A 25863-nucleotide genomic window follows, 5' to 3' on the forward strand; every position below is an offset into this window, starting at 1 on the left:
TAAGCTTTCAGCTCTTTTGTCCCACAGAAAGACTGGGGTGGAAGAGCTTAGAATAAAATATGGCTTCAAGTATTTTTTAAGTTAGGAGAAAACAGTTTCAAATAACATGTTCTCAATGAGGAGAAGTAAATATACCTGGTTTTAGTAAAGCAGAGCATTGCAGGCAGTGGCCTCCTGTAGAAATGTTTCTGCTCTATCCCAAGCTGTCATAGCCATATTTTTCTGACACACCCATGTAGACGCAATTGCAGGAAAAGCTTAGGACAAAGACCCCTCAGGATCTTCTGGGCCAGGCTGGCAGAAGGAGCTTAGCTTCTAAATTTCAATACCTACAATTGGGGCATCCAAAACTTAGTAAAGAGGGGAGCTGCTGTCTGCTTTCCCTTTTTTTGTCAGTCTGCACAAAACCACCAACAAAAACAGAATATTGACCAATCACAAATATCCATAAGGTCCTACAGAAATATCACTATCTTTCTTCCAGTAAAATAAACAAGGCTCATATTTTTAAGTGTTTCAATGATTTTTCATAGTGAAGAACTTCATAGGCACTAACTAATCCTGGAAGTAGAATCTTATTATTCAAAAATTTTTAAGAAGTTTCTAAGATTGTTTGAGAGATACAATTAATAAAATAAATTGGTTAATTTAATTGCATAATGAAAGTGAGCATCGTAATTGGATAACCATGTTAGCTGGATATTCTACTACAGCTGATCATATTAGTTATTGCCAGTCTGTTGGCACTGCAAGAAATATAAGCTCAGTTGCCAATCTTTCTGGAGGGTTCTTTTTCTGGACTGGTTACTGAAAGAAGTCAAAGTCCAAGTGAATCCTGAATTGCATGGTGATACGTTTCCTGATTGACTTGCAGAGCTATCAATTAAAAAAAAAAACCAACCAACCAACCCAACTGAAGCCCCAAAGCTTTTGTAATTAAAGTGTTGGAAGCAAGTCAGAAATTGTCAAAGCTTGCTCATAAGAACACACAAAAGAATTGAAAAATAATTCAAGAATGGAGGAACTGAGTATAGTTTTCCTGCTTTCTTCTCGTTACAAATTCTATCTTTCTTAATATAGCTGAATAATGTTACAATTGTTCCTATATATACAGTAATAAAACCTACACCCTTTAGAAGAACTCAGTATTGAAATAATTATTTTTCTTAAATTACCTGACATTTCCTCACACTGCATCATTCATGATTACAAAATAAATATGCAAATATAAATCAACCACAAGGCATAATTTAAATTGTAACAATGAACTGGTTCTTCGCATGCAGAGGATTGTGCAGAGCAGCTTTAGAGCAGAACCTGGGACGAGCAGGATGCAAAGAGGACACCGTGATCTGGCAAGTGAACCCAGCTGAGCAGAGCACCCATCTTTGTGTCAGACTGAGCACAGAGCACTCCAGAGTCAGGCATACAACGAGTGCCTGCCTGTGCTCAGTGCCTGCCAGCACAGCACACGTGCGGGGGAAAACATCAGCACGAGTCCTGTCAAAGCCGAGTGTGCCCTGTAGACATCTGGATCCCCTCAAGGACAGGCAAAGGCAGACATTCCAAAAGACAGGAGCTGAATTCCCAAGCTACCTGGTTTGCTGAAATGCTTCTGCAGTATGAACTTATCTTCTCTGCCAGGAAGCAGGAAGCTGCCTGTTACCTCATAACCTTAATTGAAGGTTACATGTACTTCTACATGCCACTGCAGCATGTGGGCCACTCCCACCACAAGATGACCCAAGAATGCCAGGAAGAAAGCTAACAGGCTTCTCTTTTGACATTCTGGCCCCTTCACTCCCTTTGCTTTTGTATACTTACTCTAAAAAAACAAAGCATCATAATGCAAAGTTACTTATAAGGAATTTCATTTAGGGAGCTCATGCAATAAATGGGTAAAAATAAACAGTATTCATGAGGCCATATTCTAGACTATGTTAGGGCAGATCAGTTTCTTACCTGGAGAGGAACATCTCCCACTACCAGACAAAAAGTGCACTATGTGGTATTTATTCTGCTCCACCACCACAATTCTGCACCTTTCCAGCTGTGATACGGTCGAGAGAAGGCCCAGCTTATCAAAGCCCAGCTGCCAAGACAGGAGAAGTGTGCACACAGAACTCCAAGCTGGTTCTCTACTGCCAGGGCTGCTGCAATAAATTCAATTCACTTGCACCAAGGTACAAAAAGAATAGTATCACACACTGAAAAACAGAGGAATAAGTTTTAATCAGGGTATCATCTAACAAACACATCTGTATTATTCTGTTACCAAACACAACAATTCTAACTCTACTCAAGGTCTTCAGCCTCCTCCTTCTAAAGCCTGCAAATTTTCTAGATACTGTGTGACAGCCTCTATCTCTGCAAACTCCAGTAGTCTGTTGATTAGCTTATCCAGTGCTTCTTTCCCACTTAGAATTTCCTATGAAAAAAAAAGCAGACAAAAGCATTACTGACTGTCCTTCAGCATTACTCTGAAACACTCAAACCCCTGAAATGCACTTTGCCTGCAGTCCTTCCACTTGCTCATCCTTGCAGGTGACTGCCACGTGAAAGCAGCAATGGTGGACAGCAGCAGGACATCAGCTGCCTGCCTGTGCAAGGCACGTGGCTTCTGGCTGCAACAACAGCAGCTTTGCCCCTGCTTTCGTGTAACCCATGCACTTACATGAAAATCTCCTGCAAGAACAATCAAGGATTGAAGAACCTCATTCAAACATTCTTGCTCATGGCAAGAGCAAGGCTGTTTTGCAAGGAAAGCTCAACTAACTTTTGTTAGGGAGTTTATGGTTCCAGTTTCACTCAAGAAAGATCCAAACACTAAGTACCTCTCTAACAAAAGCCACTTCTATGTAATTATGGAACTATTTCCCTGGCCATGGTATTCTACACTCCATTAAATTTGAACCACTCCATATTCAGTATGCCCTGCATTCTCTGGAGTTACCCAGGACACCTGTAGGTACAGTTTGAAAAGTGTCGCTCCTTATGCACCAGCACTTAACAGCAAACTGGATACCTAAGACAAAATACTGAGGGATCACCCTAAACTTTGTTTTTCATAAATTTAATACAAAAAAATCGATTGATAGGGGTTTTTTTCCACTGTAAAAAAACCCAATAAGTAGAATCATAGAATGGCCTGGGTTGGAAGGGACCATAAAGATCATTGAGTTCCAACCCCCCTGCCATGGGCAGGGACACTTTTCACTAGACCAGGTTGCTCAAAGCCCCATCCAACCCAGCCTTGAACACTTCCAGAGATGAGGCATCCACAGCTTCACTGGGCAATCTGCTCCAGTGTTTCTCCACGCTCACAGTGAAGAATTTTTTCCTAATATCCAATCTAAATATACCCTATTTTAGTTTCAAGTCATTCCCCCTTTTCCTGTCACTACATGGTCTTGTAAAAATCTCTCTCTTTCTTGCAAGCTCCCTTTGGGTACTGGAAGGCTGCAATTAGGTCACCCCAAAGCCTTCTCTTTTCCAGGTTGAACAATCTGTAAAATTCAAGCCATATGTAGATATTTACTCAGAAACAAGATCTCAGAGAATCTTAAAATGAAAACATTCAGTTTCAGTTTCTTTTAACTGTGGCCTGTGATGCAAACATAAAAGTTCTACTCATTCTTCACTCCAGCATCAGGAGGAGGAAAGAATGGCCTAACAAAAATAAAAAGCCCTTTCTGCAAGGTTTTTCTTTTGGATGTACTATGCTTCAAGAATCTCAAATGTCACTTGCCCAGTTTGGCCAAGGGACTCATGGATCTCATTGAGGACTACATGCTTGGTCATTTTTCACTCACGTAGTAGGAAAAAAACAGACAGAGAAGTAAGCCAGTGAGCTACAGCCTTTGCCAGTAATCTCTAAGACTACAAGAAGGCAGGAAAGAAAGTTTAAGCTTTCTAAATCTACAGTGTTCTGTCAGAGCACAACTGGCTACTTTCTTCATATATGTGTATCTTAAGCTGTGCTCACTAAGATAATTTTTTCTGCTTATGGTAAACATAAATATCTGAACACTCACATAGGCAACCCATACCTTGATATTGCGTACATCATATGAGATCCTGTGGTCAGTGACTCTGTCCTGGGTGAAGTTGTAAGTACGAATTCTCTCTGACTGGGCTCTTGTTCCCAACTTCAGCAAAGCAGGAAAAACCAAAATCTGTTATGTTGTGTTTTAAAAAAACCAAACACTTCTCTAAAACAGGATACTTAAAATAAACTGTAATGGATCAGCCTTTTCCAACTACAAACCTAGTGGTCACTGGCTTGGCATATGGGTTTTTTAAAAATATTGTGGCATTACTGAACAGTATTGTTTGAGACTCTGTATCACAGACCAAGTTTTTATATCCTCCAGCATATTTCTGTTCCAGCCCTGTAGCTGGAAGAACCACGTAACTCTCAAAGGTCATGTAAGGTAAGAGAGTCTTTATTTCAAAAAAATATATGAGTGGGATTTTTTTTTTTGGGGGGGGGGGGACTGTAGCTCCCACAAAAAATAATGAAAGTAGTCTCCACTAATAACGGAAGCAGCACGGTCCTTGCGTGGCTGTCGGAAATCAGCACCGAAAAAGACTGAGATTAAGAAGTTAAGTTTCCCTCTAGTGGTGAAGTGCGAGAGTGCAGACAGCAATTCTAACTTTCGAAGCAGAAACCCAAATGTAGCACAGTTGGGGTTAAACACTCCACTAAACACTGTGGTCTTCATAAAATGAAGAATTACATGCTAAAAAACGCTCAGAGAAACAAACGGGTGTCTGCTTCAGTGGGCTTTGGTGAAAATTTCATCTGCACTCCACATGTATACTTCAGAACGTGGAATTTCTTGAATAAATTCTGAAACATTTGGAAAGGTAATTTATTTCTGCCTGATTTTCCACACTATAAATATAAATATAAATATAAATATAAATATAAATATAAATATAAATATAAATATAAATATAAATATAAATATAAATATAAATATAAATATAAATATAAATATAAATCCTTTATGCAGCTTTGAAGGCTCTCAAACTGAAATTAATAACAAAAGATAAATGGGTCACTGCCTACAATGATGGGGTTAGTAATCTGCAGGGACAATACACTTAAATGCAACCTGAAGTAAGTGATTAAATAGCTGAGCTGGAAAATTTGGAGTACTGAATAATTCTCTAATTCTGAAGCATTTTTATTCCAATAGACCACTGTTGAAGTTTGCACCACAAATGGGAAAATACTCTAAGAATGGGAAAAGAATGACAGGACATTCTGAGAGAAAAGCACACTTTGCAGCATAACTTGAGGTAACTCTTCCAGGAGCTATTTCTTCCTCAAAACTTACCTAAACTGTATCAAATAAGCTGCTACTTAACTGCATAGTGGCAGGATTGTTTATTTACTTGTTTCTTTCAAAAGCCCTGTATGGCCTTAAAATACTCCCCTTTAGAAACTTCTGAGAACTTCCGATCCCAGTTCTCATTGAATGTAACTTTTTACTGATGCTAAATTTGTGTAACTCTGGCCTTAATGGGGGCATTCAGCACACGATGTCAAGTTTTGCCTTTTGAATAACTTCAGCCAGTCTTCTTTCCAGCCACAGTTGATGTCTCTTCTCATTGCCTGAGAACTCCACAATAGCATTGAGCTGGGATAAGTAAGGGCAGACTTACCACTTTAGACTACAAGATTCTTCTCCCTTGTAAGCACCCCTGGTTAGACACACACTCTCACTTGCTCTGTCCCTGTTACCCAAAGAGATCAGAAACAAATCTACAGCACAACACCCTCTCCAAATCTCAGGCACCACTTGTCCTCACCTGCAGTTTCCTGGCGCTCTGCTCTTGACTGATCTGCTTTTCCATGATCTGCTGGTACAGCTTAGCTCTCAGTGTCCGCAGAGCTATTTCCCTGTTCATCTGCTGTGACCGCTCCTGCTGGCACTCAACGGCCAGTCCTTCACAGAGGCATCCAAGAGCCCGTTGTAACAAAGGACAAACAAGCTAAATTAATTCTAACACATTAGGCAAATGAAACCTACTGGAGTGCTGGTTTGTAGGGCCTTTCAGCTGTAGGATAAAACGACATTTTAACACACTGGCCAGAACCATTAGTGCATTTTTAAACTTGTCACAGCTGCACCGGGGGGCTTTGTTCTGTGCTACAGAAAAGTCAGGGATATTTTAAAATTTCATGAAGCAAACAAGTTTCTAACATTGCCTCTAGAAATTGGGTTCACTCCAATTAGCTGTCATTATGTTAAAAATGCAATTTGAACAGTCTACAGAAGCATGTTAAAACAGTGTAACACAAGTTTTAAAAACCTTAGTCCAGATAAGCTCTTGGTGACTGGAAAATTCATTATTCTAGTAGAAGAGGGGGGTCTAATCAAGACTGGTGAGTCTTGAACTTAATTATGAAAAATGAGATAAAACAAAATAAAGGTCTTTAAAAGAAATGTAGTACTTCTCATTTGATTTCTGAAAGAAAAAGGCACATAGGGAACAGCTATTTTCAGGTCACTACTGTAATTTTGTGTGCCTAGTTTTGTGTGCCTCTGCATCTGTACAGAGAGAAGCTCACTGAGTTTCAATAAAAACAAATCCCAAAAAAGACAGAGTGGTCCAGTCTACACACTATCTTCCCATCAATATACATTTCCCTTTCTATCCAACATATGATAGCATTATCTAGTACTGAATGAAAATCTTCAAGCTTTCTTTTTAATCAGTCATGTAACTACACAGATTCCAGCTAGGCAAAGCACACCTTTGCTTGCCACTGGCCATTACTGTTGAAGGTACAGAGCACACAGTGAGAATTATTTACATTTTCTATCGCTTCCCTGTCACCCTCCATTTGTTCTTTCATCCTTCAAAGACAGGGTATTTATTAAACACTCCCTCTAAAGACAAAACTGGCATAATCACTGTGCCCCTGGTACACAGCCCCTTTCTCACACTGCCTCACTACAAGAGGGACAGAACCAGAAGGGGCTACTTCCTCTTTTTTGGTATAAAGCCCAGTCTTGCATGAGACAACTTGCAGGACCACAGGCTTCCTTTTCAAGACACAGATTCAGTGTGATTAGAAGTACAAAGTCCAGCCAAACTTACCCGTGGGAAGGTGCACAATTCTCACAGCACTATCAGTTTTGTTAACGTGTTGCCCTCCTGCTCCTCTGGCTCTGAATGTATCAATACGCAAATCTTTGGGATCCACTTTAACATCAACCTAGAATCAAAGAAAATTACTACTCCCTGATCATTCTAAAAATATTTGGATGTCAGTGACACTCACCATTAATAAGAAATCACTTCTCAAAAAATTGCTCCTTTACAACTGCTCCTAAATAACAGTCATAATCATTATAATTTAAAAAATGCAGTGTTAAATATCTCTGAAAAACAAATGATGCCTTAAAAATTTCACTTAGTTTTTCAAACTCTTACTCCAGGTCCTTCACAAAACAAGGTATGTGGGTGCGTGAAACAAAACAAAATCACTGTTTTGTAAAACCACTAGCTTTGGTGGAGAGTCTAAGAAATAAGCAAATATTTAAAAAACACTTCTAAGCAGCAGTGCAAGGATTTTGCTCATGAGTCAAGCCTGAATGATTCTTGCAACAGTACTTAGAATCATCTGAGGAGAAAATAGGCATATCCAGATCCATCCACGTAAGGATTGCCACATTGAAAATAGGAGTCCATGATGACCTGGACCTGGACTTTGAGCTCAGTGGATGGGAAAGGAACATTCAGATCTGATCAATGTTGCAAGGATAGCATTATAAAGAACAGGAGAAGGTGTGGGAAAAGCCTACAGGACCTGGTTTTGTTTACTTTGTGTGTAAATTGCTGGTCTAAGTTAGAACTATCAGTATCAGCGAGATCTCAGACAGACTAGCCAACACACTCATTCACATTCAAAGGAGACTGTCCTTGACTTAACAGAGATGGACACCAATAATTTAAATGAAACAAAAAAAAATCAAAAGGACGTGCAGAATCACATTACTATGCAACACTGAGTATCTTCTTGGATATATTCTGTCTCAATACATGATGTAATTTAAAATTGGCTTACTCATAGCAGTGAGCCTTGTCAGTGTTGGGGCTGGAACTTAATGAAATGATCACTCATTTACATGCTCTTTCAGGCAACAGAAAATCTTTGCAAAGTTGCTTCTGATGATCCATTTATACATATAAGGTACAGAGCCAAGGACTGTCACCTTCCAGAGTCAAAGCACTCGTGGTTCATTTGCTGGGACTTGGACAAAGCACTTGGTTATCAGTGAAATCCCCAAAACAGTAACATGGTCTTAAATAACACCTACTCCAATGCCAAACTGGGTTAGGGGGGGTACAGCACCATCTTACCACCCCAATGAACAGTTTACCTCCTCTGGCTGAGGGAGGACAATGACTGACATTGTCCCAGTGTGAATACGCTGCATTCTTGAGGACATGCCCGTCTCAGGGATTCGCTGCACTCGGTGAGTCCCTCCTTCATACTTCAGATGCCTGTAGACATTCTCTCCTGAAATATGAGCAGCAGCATGATGCAACCCTCCTGGAGAGACAAATAGTGTGTGACAAATACAGCAGAGAAACACTGCATTCAACTTCATTGTCTTAGTAGAATCTCTGAAGAACTGCTGTACCTATCTCAGCCGGCGTATAGTTCACAATGTCAAAGGTCCAACGTTTGTAGTCAGCATAGTTCTGGTACATCTCAAACATTTCTTTAGTGAACTGCTGGCAGATGTCCCCTAAAAATAAAAAGGCATTACCACATAAACAGCAGGTTTTAGATTTAGCTGCAACTCTAACCCTAGTCATTAGGCAGGTTAATGCTCGTCTTTAGAAAGTATTACTTTATGCCAATAAAGTATAAAAAAAAGCTTTAAGAATAACCTATAAGAGGTTTAATAGAGTTGGATAGAGGTTTGAAGTAATCTTCACTGTGGGGGCTTTGCTGACCTCCAGTTGTTCTGCCAGCTGTCACTTCTAATATGACAGGACTTCTATCATATTTTTCCTTTGGCACTAGAAGCTGGAAAAGCTGGAAAAAAAAAAAAAAAAGCCATTATCTTCTTCATGACCCCAGATCTTCTCTTAATCAAATTTACAGCCAGCCTTCAAAATTGCCACAGTCTGAGCACACTCAGCCACTGATTTCCTTTGGCAAGCTAGTTAAGTAGGACTAAAAACTGTCCAATGACCATTGCAACTCAGTGCAGTCAGTGTGGAAATGCAACATGCTAGTGCATCCATATGAAAGCTAGCTGAAAATCCAGTCCTGCAAAGTCAGGTGCCAGGTCACAGGTAGCCCCAGCTACCTATGAAGACAAAGTTATTAGCTAACCCAGCTAATCTTTACATTAATCTTATTTTTGAGAAAGTCCCATTTCATATTATTTCATTCTGAACATAGAATGAGCCCAAACACAGAGGTCTCCACTGAATCGTTTCAACTCCTTTGCTTATACTTTCCCCACTCATGGGGTGCTGTCAGCTGAAAAGAAAATGAAAGACTGCAAGTTCCAATCAGAAATCTTTCAAGAATGCATGTTCCACTGTCACAAACAGTTACTAGGAAGTCATGCCAAGTCTCAGTAGCACAGACTCACCACTTTTTTAATCCCCTTCAGCATTTGCAGACAGACAAGCAAGCAAGAGAAATGACTCAATTAATTAGTTTCTAAGACAAAATTGTCACTAAGAAGCTTACTAATAAGTGATGTTGCCACTTCTTTTCAGGGAGAATACAGAAGCTGGACTTCTATTTCATTAAACTCAAATGTCAGAATCTATTGGTAAGATCATAAAGGAAAGTTTTTATGATGTCTTTATTTACAAAGCTGTAAAATTTTACCTCAGGCTCACCTTTCTGCACAACACGTTCATTTTTTTATCCAGGCTTTCCTTCTCTTCTAAGGCAAGCTCTAGAAGTTGTTTCTCATCTCTGCTGTCTAGCTCTAAATTCCAACAACAGGAATAGATGTTAGCCAATCTCACCTAGAGCAAATTATAACACAGCTGTCCAAAGACATGCACTGCAGCACAGAAAAGCTTGCAGCGTTTTGCCAGCATGAAATACTCAAACAAGAGCAGCCCAAGCCAGGATGCACATTGCTAACTCAATGATCATACCTTCCAGGTGTGCTGGAAGGAGCAGCAGATATTTTACCTGTGATTAGACTGCCCCTTCCCACATTTTAGAGCTTACTAACAAACTAGGACACATTCTCAGATAAAGCTCACAGAAGCTCCAAGCCCCTTCTGCTGTGGAGGCTCCATTTTACAGTAACTAAAAGTGCTGATCATTTGCCAATAGATTATACACTAAGTAGAAACTTGGAAGACAGTTGGAGTCAAGTGGAAAACCAGTCACTGCTAAAACAGGGAGCCCCCTCGGCTCTTCATATTTCTCCCTGCTTTTCTAACACTTTTCTACTCATTAGAAAGTGAAACAATTCTACTCACTGAAATTTAAAAAGCAAGTCTGGTTGAATAAACACATGTTTTTACCATGCCAAGTTGAACTAGATTTAAATTACAACTGGACAATTACCAACACAAATGAGGGAATGGTTGAAGCCAGCTTTGAGCAGCTGGGAGTAAGAGTCAGGGAACAAAGCAAGGATGAGGAGGTGAAAACCTTTTGCCTTGTGGCCAGAATGGAAACCATAGGCTTGTCTCAGATGCAGCATAAAACTGGACTCTCAAACACTTCTAGCTGGTCCAAGAAGTATGTTTGCTGATCAGTTAAATAAACAGTATCAAATTAACTACTGTCAACAGCAGTGTGAGGTGGTCTGGGGGTGGTGAATGAGCTTATGGTTCAAAGGATTGGTATCCCATTCCTACTTCCCTGCACAACAGAATTCATTTAACCTACCTCGTGACTCCCATCACCAGAGGGAAACTGGGAAATATTTTTCTGCTTCACTGGGTGTTGCAAATATAAAATCCTACATCAATTGTCAGGAATTCAGGTACTAGAGAGAAGAGGGTCAGTTAGGGAGCTAAGTGGAAAACAATGGGCAGCCAAATGAAGGGGACATGTGCGTTTTAACTCAGCCACAGGATACATGGTACAGAGAGAATAATTTGGCTTCATTTCATTAATTTATTGGCTGTATGTTTTACCATTCTTTTCCCTTCTTTCAACTAGAACTCACTCCATCCCTCCACATCATAATTTATGGAATTAGAAAAATTCTTTATTATATTCACTTGATCCAAAAATAGCCTTTCTAAGTTGAAATATGAATTTTCCAGAGCTTTCTTAATACTTTTTAAGTCTTTGAAGAACACTGCTTTTTCAGCATTAAATATTTGTACTGTCTCCTTCAGTCTTTCTCCTCTTTTCTCCACTGAAGAGTATTAGAGAGGGTTGAGAATTAAAATATTTTAAATAACCATTTTTTTCTCCAAAAGCATAAGCATCTATTTATTTTTAAAACTAAAGAATACAAATGTTTTCTACCTGTCTAAGTAAGTCACATTTACATCTTTATTTCAGTATGGCTCTTACTGTTTTGTCCAGATTCCTTAGCTCTCTCTCTGAAAAGCTCTTATGAACTTTTGTCCTCCTCCATTTACACTGTTGGGTACCGATTTCTCCTGTCCTTTGATTTTCCCCTCCTTCACTGCTTTAATGTAAACCCCATTCTCTCCAGGTCAGTGTTTCCCTCTCTTGCCTTAATACTTACTACTGTAGCAGAATGGATGCCATTTTTTCCTTCCGACTGTGTGCACCTCCCTACACTCATAACAATGCTGGGGTTTTTTTCCCAAATGTTGCACCATTACTTAGTTTGTAATTTTTTTTATTCCCCTTGTACTTTCTTATTCCCAAATCATACAAAAACCAGCAACAATTTTAAATTTCTTTTTACCCCAACTTCTACTGTAGTAGACTATTGAAAAACAGCAACTTCTTAAACAACCATCGGGTTTTATTCCTTAAAGGACTCCCCAAACATTTTCAAAGAAATATTAGCTTTTGCCATTTAAATTTAGAGCTGACAACTCAGAGCCTAATGAAAGTTCATGTCATTTGCTCAATAAATATCACTGAACTGGTCAGATGGAATCCCATTTTAAATAACACGGCTGAAGTCTATCAAAGGTTTTAGGCTCGCTAATTTTTTTTTCTTCAGTTCAAACTGCTCTCAGTCTCCTAAAAAATAACCTCAAAACAAACGCTTCCCAACTATTTCTGCTAGATGGGTATCCTTCAGGTTCCAGACAATCCCTACTCTCCCAAAATTACCATATTAAGAACTCAAACTAAAGTGAGGTGAGATGAAAAACAGAAGGATGTGGCTGGATGCAGAAAGGCCTTGCAGCATGCAAGCTCCCGGGAGCAGGGAGGACCAGGGAGTGTTCCAGGGCTGGCTGAACTTACCCACAAGCTTCCCTCAAAGGCTGGGCAATGAACTTTATCACAAGCACAGCTGATGTTCTGAAGCAAGCAAGTAGATGTGTTTACCTGTGCACATTGCTTCTAACTCCTGAACTTCTCTTTCAGCCTCTTTGATTTCTTGAAACGCAGCTGCAATGGGGGATAGATCGGCAGATCTTCTCCTCAGGGTTCTTTGTTCAAAGCCATTTAATGAGTCTGCACTTAACAGATGACTAATCTGTTGGTACTCCTTGCTGAGACTCTCCAGATACTTCTGCACAGCCTCATGCTTCCACAAAACTTGAGAATCCTGATGGTTGTTCCTGTGCCAACTGTTAAAAGACAGAGTGAATCTGGTTGTGTCCAATAAAGGCTTTGGCCTCCAAGACCCATGGTTGTGCAGTCCTGCCACACAGCCTATCTTCTTCGCAACAGGAAGGAAAAGACAGCTGTCAAGTTGGCTGTGACAGTAGCAATTGGCAAGCAGGGTCTTGAAAAGACAGACCTTTTGGAAAGGTTTCATTTTGTTTCTTATTTTTCCACCACCTGAAATTAAAAGTACACAGTGCATGGGCCAGAGTTATTATCTAGAAAAAGAAAGCATTCTATTAAAAAAACCCCACAACAACAAACAAACACAAGGACTGCATCAAGCCCATATCATGATTTTGATTACACCAACACAAATGCAACTGTCATGGACAAAATTATTCCTGTTTTAGTCCTGGTTTAAACCAGAAGCTTTTATCACCACCATTGTACTGACTGAGAGCTGGAAAAAGTCTTTTCTCTCACCTCTTCAAACAGTTTATTTATACTATGGAAAAGCTCCTGTGGATGAGGCTTTGCAGACAACAGCTTCATTTTGCCATATGTCTCATTGGAAAAATCCAACCATTCCATGCCTTACGGGTGAAAGGAAAATGTTGCTGAGAAGACAAATCAATACTAGAGGTAAAGAATTCTATATAGAGAATGCATGAAATGTCCAGAATTATGTGCCAAACTATATCCACTACCATAAAAGGACACCACACAACAGATCAGTCAATAGGACTGCAATGCACTTGCAAAAAATCACTCACTCATATATGCAGAAAACAGGGGAACTGCTTTATGTGCTTTATGTCCCCTGTATACTCCTTACCATGTTATATTTACACTTAAGCAACATAGTATTTTCCATCCAGGAAGTGAGTAAGAAGCAGGTACTCTGAAATACAACTCCCATATTTTTCTGAGACACTTGGCCTACAGTTTTATAGGACCCAGGCTCCCCTTAGCATTACTCCTGCCCTGTGAAAGATCATTTCCTCTTAATTTTATATCATCAACATTGCAAACTATGTTATGAATTACTACTGTGCTCTAAAATTTTGTATTGGAGCACAAGGCTCTACCAGGAAGACTAAATTGAAATCACACTTATTCTAGGACTACCCACACAGAAAAGGTTTAACAAAAAAAGAAGCACTCCCTAGTAACCCTGTCAGTGCCATGGTCCCATCTGCTCACTGATTTTTACAAAAAAGTGGATTCTGAGAAAATAAGAGCATGAACCTATCTGCAACAAGATCTCCTGGAAACACGTTTCAGTTTGCTAGCACAATTATTTTTTACTCATCAGTGACAAGACCTGTGCATCTTCGTGCATTTTATTAACAAATTACTGTGACACTACTCAAGTCATCCACTATTCTCACCTATTTACTTTCATCCATTTGTCCACAATGAAGAAAGAGCAATGTGCAGTAAAACCAGCAGTACTGCACCTTGCTTGTCTGAACGCCTGTTTTACTACCTACAGAAGGAGGCAAGGACCTTTATTCTACCTCTGCACCCTCCCAGATTCCCCAGCCAGCAGGTGCTATTGAATCCACAGCAGCAATTTCAAGACTGCTTTAATATACAGAAAGCAAATGATACCCCTCACGGACTGCTCTAGTGCCTAAAACCAGCTGCAGGAGAGGGATCCTGTTCCCTTCACCAGGAACACAGCAAAAGGCACAAATCGGGCTCATCATCTACGATCCTGGATTTAGTTGCTCAGGGGCATGAGTGGACTCAGTTCCAAAAGACCTAATTCTGCTGATGAATATGGACTTCCTCCAGATCAACATGGCCCATAGTTGTTTGGCTAAGTGCTAACCATCATCAACTCAATTTTAAAATATTAATGTTATCTTTTATTTTAATTAATTCATTAAACATATTAATTATAACCATCTAGCTAATTTTTACTGGTGTAGTTAAGAAGCAATGTACTCAAATAATAATAAATTTGTTGCATTGCTTTGCCCGAGCTCTCAGAAATAAAATTCCTGGGTTTAAATGCCAAAAACAAAAAAGTAATGAAATGACACAGATCTTCAAGGAAGTCAGAAGTTTCAAAATAATTTTGCTATGTAAAACAAAAAAAGGTATCTCCTTCTCAGAGAAAGGTTGCTGCATCACATTTGCACAAAAATAAGCATACATAAAACTTTTACAGAGCTATGAGCATTAGATGACCTATTAAGTGATCTCCAAACTAGATTTTAATAACTTTTTAATGTGATTAAAATTACTTCGTACACATGCCTGCCAAATCTAAACCAGTAAGCGAAAGTGACAACTGTAATTGTCCCATTAAAATAATAATTAAAAAAATAATTTTAAGACAGAGTTCTCAATCTCGCGAACACCTTCAGAGGTTACAAAAAGCATTTCCAACAGCCGAAGATGCTACCGGCGCCACGCAGCAGCACTCGGGCACATTCGAGCCTGCAGGCACACGGCAGCAGGAGGTACCTCAGTGCACAGTGACGGGGTCAGGAACAGCTCGAGGCCGCGCCGCGGGAGCACCTCCCACACACCTCTGCCTCCCCCGCGGCTAGCCCGAGCGAAGCCCCCACAGCCCGGCCCCGCTGCGGGGCTCACGGGCGGACGGGGAAGGCGGGAGCGGGCAGGGAGAGGCAGGAGCGAGCTGGGAGAAGAGGCAGGGGCGGGCAGAAACGGCAGGAGCGGGCAGGGAGAGGAGACAGGAGCGGGCAGGAGAGGCAGGAGCAGCGGCGGGGCCCGCGCTGCCCGGTACCCGCGGAGGGCTCCGGCACTCACCGTCCGCACCCCCGGGCGCCGCACGGATCCCGCCCCGGCACGCGGGGCCATGGCAGACGGGAAGCGGAGCGGGCGCGCTCCCAGTCCCAGCATGCCCGCGGGAAAACGCGCTTCCCGTCTCCCCGCACCGCGCGGCAGCGCCTGAGCCACGCTGGTGGCGAAGGCGGCCTCTGCCTTACAAACCTGGTTAGTAAAAGAGTAATTGCAGAGAAGTCTGAGTAAAATAACATTAAGTTCCACTTTGTGTCAAAGCTCACTATTCAATTATATTTAAAAGGAGCAATTACTATGCTACTGAAGGCAAACAAAATATTAATAAACATTACCGTTCGGATTATGACTATGCTAGTTAGCTGCAGCTTCCTCATAAACTATGTTTCAAAACATACTATGTATTTGGACATTTAAAAAGATATTATTAAACATCATACCACTACCTCCCTAATTAAAATTTTAAAAATACTTAATAATGGGGGTTTTATACCTATAATAACCAAAAAACCCCTTCTTCCCAGCTACTGTCATTCTGCAAAATTAAAAAAAAAAAAAAAGGTAAAACTTCGGTATTTGGCACGTAAAACATCACTGGGATTTGGTGTGGTAAATATTCCAAAAGACTGAAAACTGATCAATGGGTAGGATTCAGATCAAACCTCAGTGCCTGAATGACGACTAACTGCTTGTTAGGACCTGAGGACAGCTTCTGGCTCTGCTCCACCCATGGGGACAGGAGGCAAGGCAGACAGATGGAAAACCACTTCCAGAGAACAGGACCGACCCCAGAGCTGGTCTAGTCTTCAAAGGGTCACAGCAAACAGCACCCTGAAATCTCCAAGGCGCTTCCCCAGGCCTGAGCCAGCAATGATGTGCCATGAGAGATGCCATCAGCCAGACACCATTCCCACTGTATCTCACTCTTCTCCCACTATGACTTCTGGGGCTCAGTGAAATGAAATAATAAAATTATACTTGCATTGGTACTCTAAACATGCAATTTGATACTTAAAAGTCTTGGGAAGGTACTCTCTGGGAGGACAACCAAGAACCTAATAAGAACATGAAACTGCAAGTAGACCACGTGCTCCAAAATTGGTTTTAAAAGAAGACGGTAGGCCAAGGAAAATCAATCAGCTTCTTCTCCAGCCAGTAATGGTTCTTGCATTAACTCCTCTGATCAAACATGATCATGTTCAGTTTTTATTATGCCTTGTGGCCGAATATTTTAACTTAAGTGTGAAAACAGAGATTGTAACAAAGTCCTGCTCCCTCCCTACCAGGCAGCAAAGCATGCAGGGGCCACCCAGCCAAGACAAGGGCTGGACTCTCTGCAGTCAGCAGGGTTTCCAGGGACCATCCACCACAGGACCTATCCATGCATCTCATATTCAAAACATGTAAGATACACTCTTTCCCTAAGTTTACCATGTACTTTTAGATTGAAATATGAGAACTGAGTATGAAGGATGTGAAATCCCATTGCTGTCTGTGCTTCCACCCCTCTCGCAGTTTGTTTCGATACCTTAAAACCTGCATGGCTGAAGCAGCAGCTGCTGCTGGAGCTGGTGAGGACCAGGGGTCATGGGGCACGGGCTATTTGGGGCAGGGTGCCACCACCTTCCTCAGCTCCCACAGCAGCCCGCAGTGACATTGGGTGCAGAAGGGAAGAGTGACAGCAGAAAGACAGCTGGGCTCACAGGCTTCAGAATAGATGTGGTGGTCCTGTGTTTTAAAACCTGGCATTCCTAACCTGCCAATTTAGAAACTGGAGGCAAAGGGATGGCTCATCAGACAGAACACGCTCCAGGACTTACAATGTGCTTGGCTCAAAGGCAGGTCCATGCCCACGCGGGGGCCCTGTTTCGCCCAGGGGTCCCTAACTGGGTTTAGTGGTGTGCAAGGATCTCACCACAACTTCACAGGAGTAAAGTGACACACACGGCAAAAATAGCAAACTTGTTACAATGTATGTAACACTTTCATATCACTCCTCCCTTCCAGCCCGAACAGCTCAGACTTCTGAGTTCTCTGAAGGAAAAAATGGTGACAGAATCATACACATCTTGAATGCAGTCCTGTTTATTAACAAAGCCTGTAGAGACAGCTTTGTTTTGCCCAGCACAGTGGGATTAAATGACAAGAAGTTTTCTTGACTGCGTTCCCAAACCTCACTTTCAGTTGGAGCTCGGCCTTCCCACAAAGCTCATTTCTTTGTTAATTCTCTCTCAGCTAGCCTACAAATGTTTCTTTTATTGCCTCCCTACTTTCCTTTTCTTGGTGCTTTTAATATGGACACATCTAGATGCAAATTGAACCCCTGTCTCTTATTTGCAATTTGCCTATTTTCAGACAGCATTCTTTCCAGTGTTTGGACTATCAGGAAACAGAGACCTTTAGCTGTCAAGAGCAGCCTTACTGCTTCAGACCAAAGGTCCACCTAGCACAATATTTGCCTGACAGTTCTCCATGATGCATCTGTTTATCATTCAACCCAACCAGAGGCATAACATGTTTTTTGCTAAGACAGAAAATAGGGTTCATAGAGTCAAGGCTTCAGCTGGTTGTAAAAAGTGCTGAAGACATGCCATGGTACAAATAGGCTCTGAAAATGATGCTGTGGGCAAAGCCAAGGCTGCCATCCCTGTCAATAATACTCCTGCTTTATAAAAATCAGATATACAATACAGCACTACTACACCATATAGCAGAAAGAACAGCGAATTGGGTACTGCCTGTGGAAAATACACATACTGTGATCAGTGACCCAGGTGACTGACATAATTAGAAGCATGCCAGAACAAAAAAGTGACAAATAAATACTGTAGAGATATTCCTTATTACAGACCATACATCTAGAGAGATTAAAAAAACACTACAGAAACCAACAACCATTCACAAAAAGTGTCCATAAGCTGATGGCTCAGCTATAAAGAACTATAGGAAAACATACTTTATGTTCTCCTCATATTTGCTATTTTCATCTCAGGAGGGTTTCTAAACATACCACTTTTTTTTTTTTTTTTCTAATTAGTAGTCCTCAAGTTAGGCTGACATCCAGGTTACTCTCTTCCAAGAAATTGTCCACTCTCTTGTTGCTTCTGTTAGCTAGAAAGGAAAGCAGCTATCATGTCATCAGCTTCAGCAAGGCTTGTATCAAGGACGTGGTGCTTGGGATTTTCAGTCTCATAGACATCTACTTACCGAGTACCAAATAAAATATATTCAGTGCACAGATTTTCTAATTGGCTCTTGTGAGTTACTGTTTCACACATACTTGCTTTACTTGGGGATATCTATCATGTTCATCATCTGCAACTGTAGGTGGGTAACCATATTATTACAGAACTAAGATACTTTGAAATAAATTCCACAATATAAATTAATATTTTTAAAGGTTAATTACGTAAACAGAGATTTTAATTGAAGTCACCTAGTTTATTTTCCCTGTAAGATGAAATTGGTTGTAACCTTGACAGTTTAACCAGCTTTCCTTCTATGTAATGCCCCAGGCCATGTAGTTTTAGTGTTCCTGGTTGTTGGTGGTTTTGGTTATGTTTTGTTTTTTAAGAACGATTTTTGGGAATAACAAGAAAAAAAAAAAAAAAGGACCTTAGACCTCCTTCGGTGGAGCCAAGCGATGAATAAAGGCCGCTGTTCTATGGACGCACGATGGTGTCGGGAAGTTTTACATAACCAACTGCTGAAAATGCCTTAATGCGACGGGGGCCGTCCCCGCTTGCTCAAAGCCTGGCTGCCAAGTTTGCTGTTGTTTCCTTAAATACCAGCCAGGGCACTGCAAGCCCGCAGAGCCTCCCCGAGCCCCGCCGCCGGCAGAGGCTGCGCTCCTTCCCAACGCCGCCTCCCTCCCAGGCTTGCGGGCAGCCTGGCTCTCCGAAGCGGCTGTTCGAGCGCCGAGAGCGGAACGCTTCAGCCGGCACTCCGGGAATCGCACAGAGAATCACGCATCAGGGAATCCTCACTCCCCGCCCTGCGGCCGGCCGGGCGGGCGGAGGGTCTGTGGTGGGGAGCGGCGCTGCGCCTGCGCCGAGGGGACCCCGGCGGCCATTTTGCAGCGTCAGGCGGGCGGCGAGGCCGCCCCGGCAGCTGCGCAGAGGGGCCTGGGGGAGCCGGCGGGGAGGGCGGGCGGCGCAGGGCAATGAGTTAAAGAGCCGCCGCCGCCGCCCCGCCGAGTTCGGGCTTTTCCTCCCCGGCGTTTCCCCTCCTCCCGTCCCTCGTACCAATACCCGCCCCTCCCGGGCCGCCCCCACCCCCCGCCAGCCGTGCCTGTCCCGGGGCCGCCCGCGCCATGCCGTCCGTGCCGCTGCCGCCCAAGGAGAGCAACCTCTTCAAGCGGATCCTGGTGAGCCACCGGCCCCGCTCCTCTCTCCTCCTCCCGCCGCCGCTTCTCCCTCCTCTTCCCTCTCGCACGCCGGCCTCGCTCGGTACCCTCCGGGTCACTTCGCCCGCCGCCGGAGTTGGCCCCGGCTGAGCGCACGCGGATGCGGCGGCCGCGCTCGCCCGGGAGGAGCCGGGCTGCCGTCGCCTCCTCGCCCCGGTTCGTCCCCGCTTCCTTCCTTCCTTTGTCTGGGGCCCGCCGAGCAGGCCGGGCGAGCCGGCCGCTGCTCGTGTCGGCGGCCGGGAAGGGCTGGTGTGGCCCCCGGCCGGGCGAGGGTGGGAAGGAGGGAGGGAGCTAGGCAGCCTCTCCGGGCCGCCGAGCGCCTTCCTCCCGCTCGCCGCGGGGACTGCGGGGCCAGCCCGGGCTGCGCCGCCGCTCCCCTCCCCGCGCGGCGCGGAAGGAGAAGACCTCGAAGCACGGTGCGAGCGTAGCGGGGGTTGCTGTTGCTTGGTTGATTCCCATCGGTGCTTCGTTTCCAGCGAGAGCGTCGGGTTTGCTGTAGGGACCGGGTTAAAAGTAGTTCGCTCGCTCAGCAGTTTTGAGTGTAGTTGAAGATGTCTGGTGGATTGAAGTATCCTGCTTCTGTGCGTCCTTTGGAGGACTTGTCTCAACTCCTTTGTGCTGGGCTACTTCAGCTCTTTGAGACTTAATGGTGCAAAAGACGTTTAGTGTTTCTGAGATAACTTTGAAGGAGGAGGAGCTCACTTCAGCTGTGAGTTTGTAACTCAGTCACTGTATACTTTATCATGCTACCACTTTATGGAAAGAAAAAGCCCCCACTCCTCCCTCCCCAGACAAGAAAACACCACCCTCCCCCTTTCATGAACTTGTCAGCGTAATAGTAATGGAGTTCCCGCCTCAACAAAATTGAGGTGTTTTGTGTCAGTTTACCAGTCTGCAGGCAGAGGACGTCTATGCAGCACACTAAGTAATCCTGCTGGCAGGCACAGATTTCTTTAATTCTCTCTGAATTGGTTATCTAGTTTCTATACTTTGTGGTCCAAAAGTGGGCATTTTGGCTTCAGGAAGCTGAGCTCAGTGTGTGTAAGCCCGTGTACTCTGTATGGAGCTGGTGTATTTCAGCAGGTGCTTCAGAGCTGTTTTCTTTTGCCTGCTTTGTGTAGTGTGTAGGTTTTAAAAAACTTAATGGTTCTTAATGGTGATTTGTTGCTTACTGCATGCTTATGGTATGCATCTTAGTAAGTCATTCTAGCACTCCTCTTTCTCTCTGCTAAAAATAAGTGACTAATATTAGAACAGTTAAGTGATTATTCTTACTAGCAGCAGACAAGTTCACAGTAGCAGCCACTTCTAAAGTTTTTTTTGATTGAATTATAGCATGGCTTCTCTGGAGATCATATTTTCGACAGGTTTTTATATATATATATTAAACAGTGGATAAAACTTTGAAATTAGTGCTTAGGCAAGGAGAAGAGATACATTAAACTTCATACAGAAATTTACTTGCTTTGTAAAACTTTCAGAAGCCTTTAACTGGTGCTGTGTAGTGGCCAGTTGCAGTTCCTAAAGTATTGATCACAAAATTCCTGCCTTATCTCTTCATATATGGTCATTTCTTGAAACTTAATTTCTTATTACTTTTTTCTAGCTAGCTCTGACTCTTTCGTGGTGCACTTCTTTCTGGAATACTAATGTCAGCGTAGTAGAAATGGAACCCTTTGGTTGCTCGACATGTCTCAGTGTATTTTTGTGTAGTAGTATAGCCTGTGGTGCTAAAGGCTCTTTAGTTGAACCAGCTTTTGCTTACTTTGGCACTGCCAGAATACTAAAAATGCCCATAGCATCTCTAGTAATTTCAAATATTGAGGGCAGGGATTATGTGGGAGGCTGCATAATAAGACCCTACAAGCATGTAGTGATTTAATCACTTGGAACAGATGCAAGGAAACTGTACTCATATATTAAGACTTAGGTATTTTTATGAACACTTTGCAGAGAATTAGCAGTTGTGAAATGAGAAACTCATTAGGAGACCATGAGAAATCCTTTGCAGTGACTTGGTGTGTATGTAACATGTGACACAGGTTATCAATGATCTGAACAAGATGCCCGTGTGACAGCAAAGCTGTCAGAGCTGCCCTGACTAGTGCGGCCTCTTGGAGTTCAATGTAAGATGGGAAGTCTGCTCAAGAAGCTGAGTAAATAGTCTTTAGGCCACATCAGTCAGTTTGTGTGCTTGCACACTTGGCAGTGCTTGAACAAGCTGACTTAAAACTAGCAGTTAGGTGATTAGGGAGGTAATAGCAATTGTAGCCTAGGTAGTTGTTCTAGTTGATCAGGACTACTGTAAGGTAGTGCTAAAACTCCTTTCTTGCTCCATCTTGTCTTCCAGTTCTGTTTTGTTTCTTAGGCTGTACTTCACTCCTCTGCAGAGACTTCCTCAGTCTAGTTGCTCTTCCCTGGAAGATCTGTTGGTGCTTACAGGTGTGATGTTGTTTGGGAGGAAGGGGCTGAGCAACTTCAAGCTCCTCTCTTCCACTTCACAGACGGCATGGATGAAGTATTTGAATAAGTTCCCCTCTCATGGAAGGAGAAAAGCATCGTAAACAAGAATTAATACAGGAATGCTGGTGTGTTTCTTGCCAATTAAAGTCAGTCTTCAGCTCAGGTGACTTAAGGGAATGGGGCAGATGCACTCTAAACTAAACATACTCATGGTAACTTAGAAATGCTTCTTGTTAGGGTTGAAGTTTGGTATCATGTATTTGGTGTCTACTTCTAGTGAGCTTAGCTGGATCTTCTATTTTGTGTATTTGAAATTGAGTTGTAAACTTGCCTTCAGAGTATATTTCAGTTTAAGCAGCTTTGATGTTTTTTTTTTTTTTTTTTTCCTTCACCCAAGAAACCATACTATAAACTGCCTCAGAGTTAGTCTTAAACATTGGCTTTATGGAATCAAATCAGCTCTGTGTGGACAGGGCATGACAGTAATCTTTGTAAGTGCTTTAGAGGAAAGCCTTGGGGTTCTTGTCATGCTTTCATGGCTCACTTGCCAAGTTGTTTTTGTTTTTAAGAAATGCTTACTGTCTTCCAATAGGTATTGGTGTCAGCCCAGGATCATGCAGTATAAGGTATGGTCTGATGTTTGTTTCATGCCTCATAGAACTGTGGATAGTATCATGCCTGTAAATGACTAATCATTTGATTTCTTAGCAAATTCCACATATTAGTATTGCATAAAATAAGGTTTGCTGCTTTAATTGCAGCTGACTTCAACTAATAAGACACAACAAGTCTCCAAGTATATAGCTTTGCGGCAGTGACCTGTGGCTGCTCAGTTCATTCAGGCATGTATTTTCCATTTTTGAGGGTAAGGAAATGTTAGAAATTATTTAAAGTGCCTTGTCTGAGGACTTCTTCATTTTCTTTGTAATGTCCTTTTTGTTCTACAACTTCTTCAATAATTTTAAGAGATTTATTCTTTGAAAAAATAGAAATATACAGGTGTTTTTAGGATTTAATTAATTCTTATGCACAGAATTCTAAAAGCTTAAAAAAAATTAATTTAATGAAATAATAACGGTTTATAAGCATGCAGCTAGTCAGTCTCCTAGGAATGACGTGGGGGAGTTACTGAGCTATTAAATGCGATAATTGGGAAGTTATGTTGTTATGCTAATTAGGGCCTCCCAAATGAGATAAATACCATAGCTGAGGGTAGCCATTATAATCCACTACTGGAGCAGTGGAAGTTTGAAGTCTCTAACATTAAAGATCCTTCCTTTTAAAGACAGGAGTTTGGAGCAGTCACTTAAAATCTTCTGGTGTAACTTAAGACCGATTCTTGGTGTGGTTGTTACTTGTGCTGCTAAGGACAGGCAGCCTAGGAAGAGTGAAGGCGGTTTCCTTGATACGGACTTTCAAACGAGGTGGTAAGGATGCCTGGCCAGCTGCAAACTACTGAAACGACAGAATTGTGGAAGATAGATGCCAGGCTAATGGTAACAGTCAGTAAAAGTGCTGTAAGGGAAAGTCACACTTCACATTTGTCAGTGATTTGAGAGAGTCTCATTTGGAGACGACTTTATCCCAAATAGATGTTCTTGGTTCAATTTTTCAAACGGAGTTTGTGAAGGTCATCATGCAAGGCTCAGAAAGCAGGCTTCTGTGGAATGCTGTGGGTTGTTTCTTCACTCTGGACTTTAATTCGTACTTCTTTTAAGAAATAGTAATTTTTCAGAGTTGTGATTTATGCTGCAATTTTTTCTTATTTGGCTGTTTATGTGGAACAGAACAAGCACTGAATGGCAAGAAGAGTTCAGTTTTAAACTATTTGTGGCACAAAAGGTGAAGGCCACCTAAAAACTTCCATGTTTCTGAAGGAAGTTGAATCATAACAAGTAAAATTGGTTGTAGATCAATGTTAGACTTGGAAATCCTAATTTAATATAGACCTAGTATGGGCTGTGAGATGGATTGCCCTTAAGATTTGAGATTTTTAGAGGTGTTTGAAGGTCTGTTAAGACAGTTTCCCTGTACACTGAAAAGTGGTGAATCCTGGGAAAAGGAAGATGCTGATATGCCGCTGCCCAAGTACGCTACAAGTCTACATTTGCAGTGCAGTGTTATTTGCTCTTTCCCATTGTCCTGCCCCCAGGCCACCTCAGAAGGAGTATGAAATTACCTTCTAGAGGGAGAAAGAACTTAGCAGAAGATTCACCAGTTGGGCAATTTGGAGAAGTTAAGTAGGGACATAGCTATTTCCAAGCTATCACGATTTATTTTGATTTTGGTAGAAATGGTGGCTACAAAGTAGCAGGCTCCCAACAAAAAGTTGTTAACAAGAAGGCAGTTATACTGTGGAACCCTTTGCTGCATGATGTATTAGCCATGTAAAAAGATTTGCACACTTTGAGAGGTGCATGGTGGGGACCCTCTTTACTCTTTTTGGGTGTGTGAAGATATATCCTTTTGCCTGGAGTGTTGGTGAGGCACCAATAACTGGAGGCTGAGAACATTCTGGTGAGAACTGTAGTAGTGCTTGTCTTACTCATAAGCCCCTCTCTCTGCATCCAGCACTTGTATCTTACCTCTAGCGGCCTGTGCCAGGCCTGTACCAGGTCTGATCCCTGCTCTGATCTGTTGTGATTCATGTGATTTTTGGCTGAATCACTGTGTTGTTAAGTATGGAATGTCAAGATTAAATTAATGTTGAAGGCTTGCATTGGTAATTATCTTGAACTTGCTTGAAGATGCCTAAAAAAAAATCATAACCTTTGAAGCCTGATGTTTATTTTAGTGTGTATTGTATCAGATCCCACAAAACAGTGCTGATGTTCATAGTTTCATTTACTTTACTCTCAGATGCAGTTTCACTAGGTTGTGGAGCCACCTGCTTAGTCTGAGTTCTTGCTAAGCAAATTGCAGTTCATCCCAGGAGACGTGGCAGATTAGTCTCTTCAGTACTTCTGCACAAAGTGCAGATTGAAAACTAGTGGAAAATGTCTGACGGGCCTATGACTTCTCATTTCTAGTGTTGCTGTTAGTTTTTGCTTTGCAGGGGCACACACGTGTTCATAAACAGGAGAGAGAACTCTATTAAGTCAAGCAGTGTGAAAGTTACAAACACTAAGTACTTGCCAGCAAGAGCTCTTTCTACTCTGTTTTCTTGTTTCTGCTCTTTTGAAGCAACAGATATTTTAGGAATTCAAATTGTATTGAGTGTGTGTGCACAGCATGAAATTACACTAGGTCTTAATTTAAGGCAAGCTTATTGATAATAGTTTCCCCTTTTAAAGGAGTTGTAGTTTATAAGGCTGTTAAAGGTGTCTATGACAATAAATGGTGAAAAAAAAATTTTCTTACCATACATGCTCTTTCCTATAATAAATACAGTATCAATTTTATTCTGCCAATAATAAAATACAAACAGCAGTGATTACAGCTGTTACTACCAGCTGCATTATGTAACAAGTTTTGTGTCTTCTGATGATTT

The 25863-nt window shown here is 42.0% G+C and overlaps 2 protein-coding genes across 7 annotated transcripts in view; one reads left to right on the forward strand and one right to left on the reverse strand.

The window, feature by feature from the left end:
* Window positions 1–2213: 2213 nt before the first annotated feature.
* Window positions 2214–19876, reverse strand: MTRF1 (mitochondrial translation release factor 1). 5 transcript variants are annotated; one of them, XM_069009751.1, is made up of 10 exons: window positions 19796–19876; window positions 12506–12964; window positions 9892–9983; window positions 8986–9067; window positions 8667–8774; window positions 8403–8575; window positions 7117–7234; window positions 5821–5957; window positions 4050–4148; window positions 2214–2428 (listed from the first exon to the last, which is right to left on the reverse strand). In XM_069009751.1, exons 2-10 carry the CDS (start codon window positions 12939–12941, stop codon window positions 2309–2311), a joined length of 1365 nt encoding a protein of 454 aa, XP_068865852.1. In that variant the 5' UTR covers window positions 12942–12964; window positions 19796–19876; the 3' UTR covers window positions 2214–2308. The 5 variants fall into 5 exon arrangements, with proteins under 5 accessions (XP_068865852.1, XP_068865842.1, XP_068865822.1 ...); XM_069009741.1 differs by lacking the exon at window positions 19796–19876 and adding an exon at window positions 19121–19761; XM_069009721.1 differs by lacking the exon at window positions 19796–19876 and adding an exon at window positions 15515–15882 and having other exon boundaries at window positions 12506–12750.
* Window positions 19789–25863, forward strand: part of NAA16 (N-alpha-acetyltransferase 16, NatA auxiliary subunit) — a 61720-nt gene continuing 55645 nt past the window's right edge. For both annotated transcript variants that reach the window (XR_011149759.1, XM_069009769.1), the window contains exon 1: window positions 19789–19871. Coding sequence is in view for 1 of the 2 variants with exons in the window: in XM_069009769.1 (XP_068865870.1) it covers window positions 19818–19871 (54 nt within the window). In the remaining variant the exon portion in view is untranslated. The remainder of the gene's footprint in view (window positions 19872–25863) is intronic.

This window comes from Aphelocoma coerulescens, chromosome 1 (assembly GCF_041296385.1).
Source record: "Aphelocoma coerulescens isolate FSJ_1873_10779 chromosome 1, UR_Acoe_1.0, whole genome shotgun sequence".
Taxonomy (NCBI): Eukaryota; Metazoa; Chordata; class Aves; order Passeriformes; family Corvidae; genus Aphelocoma; species Aphelocoma coerulescens.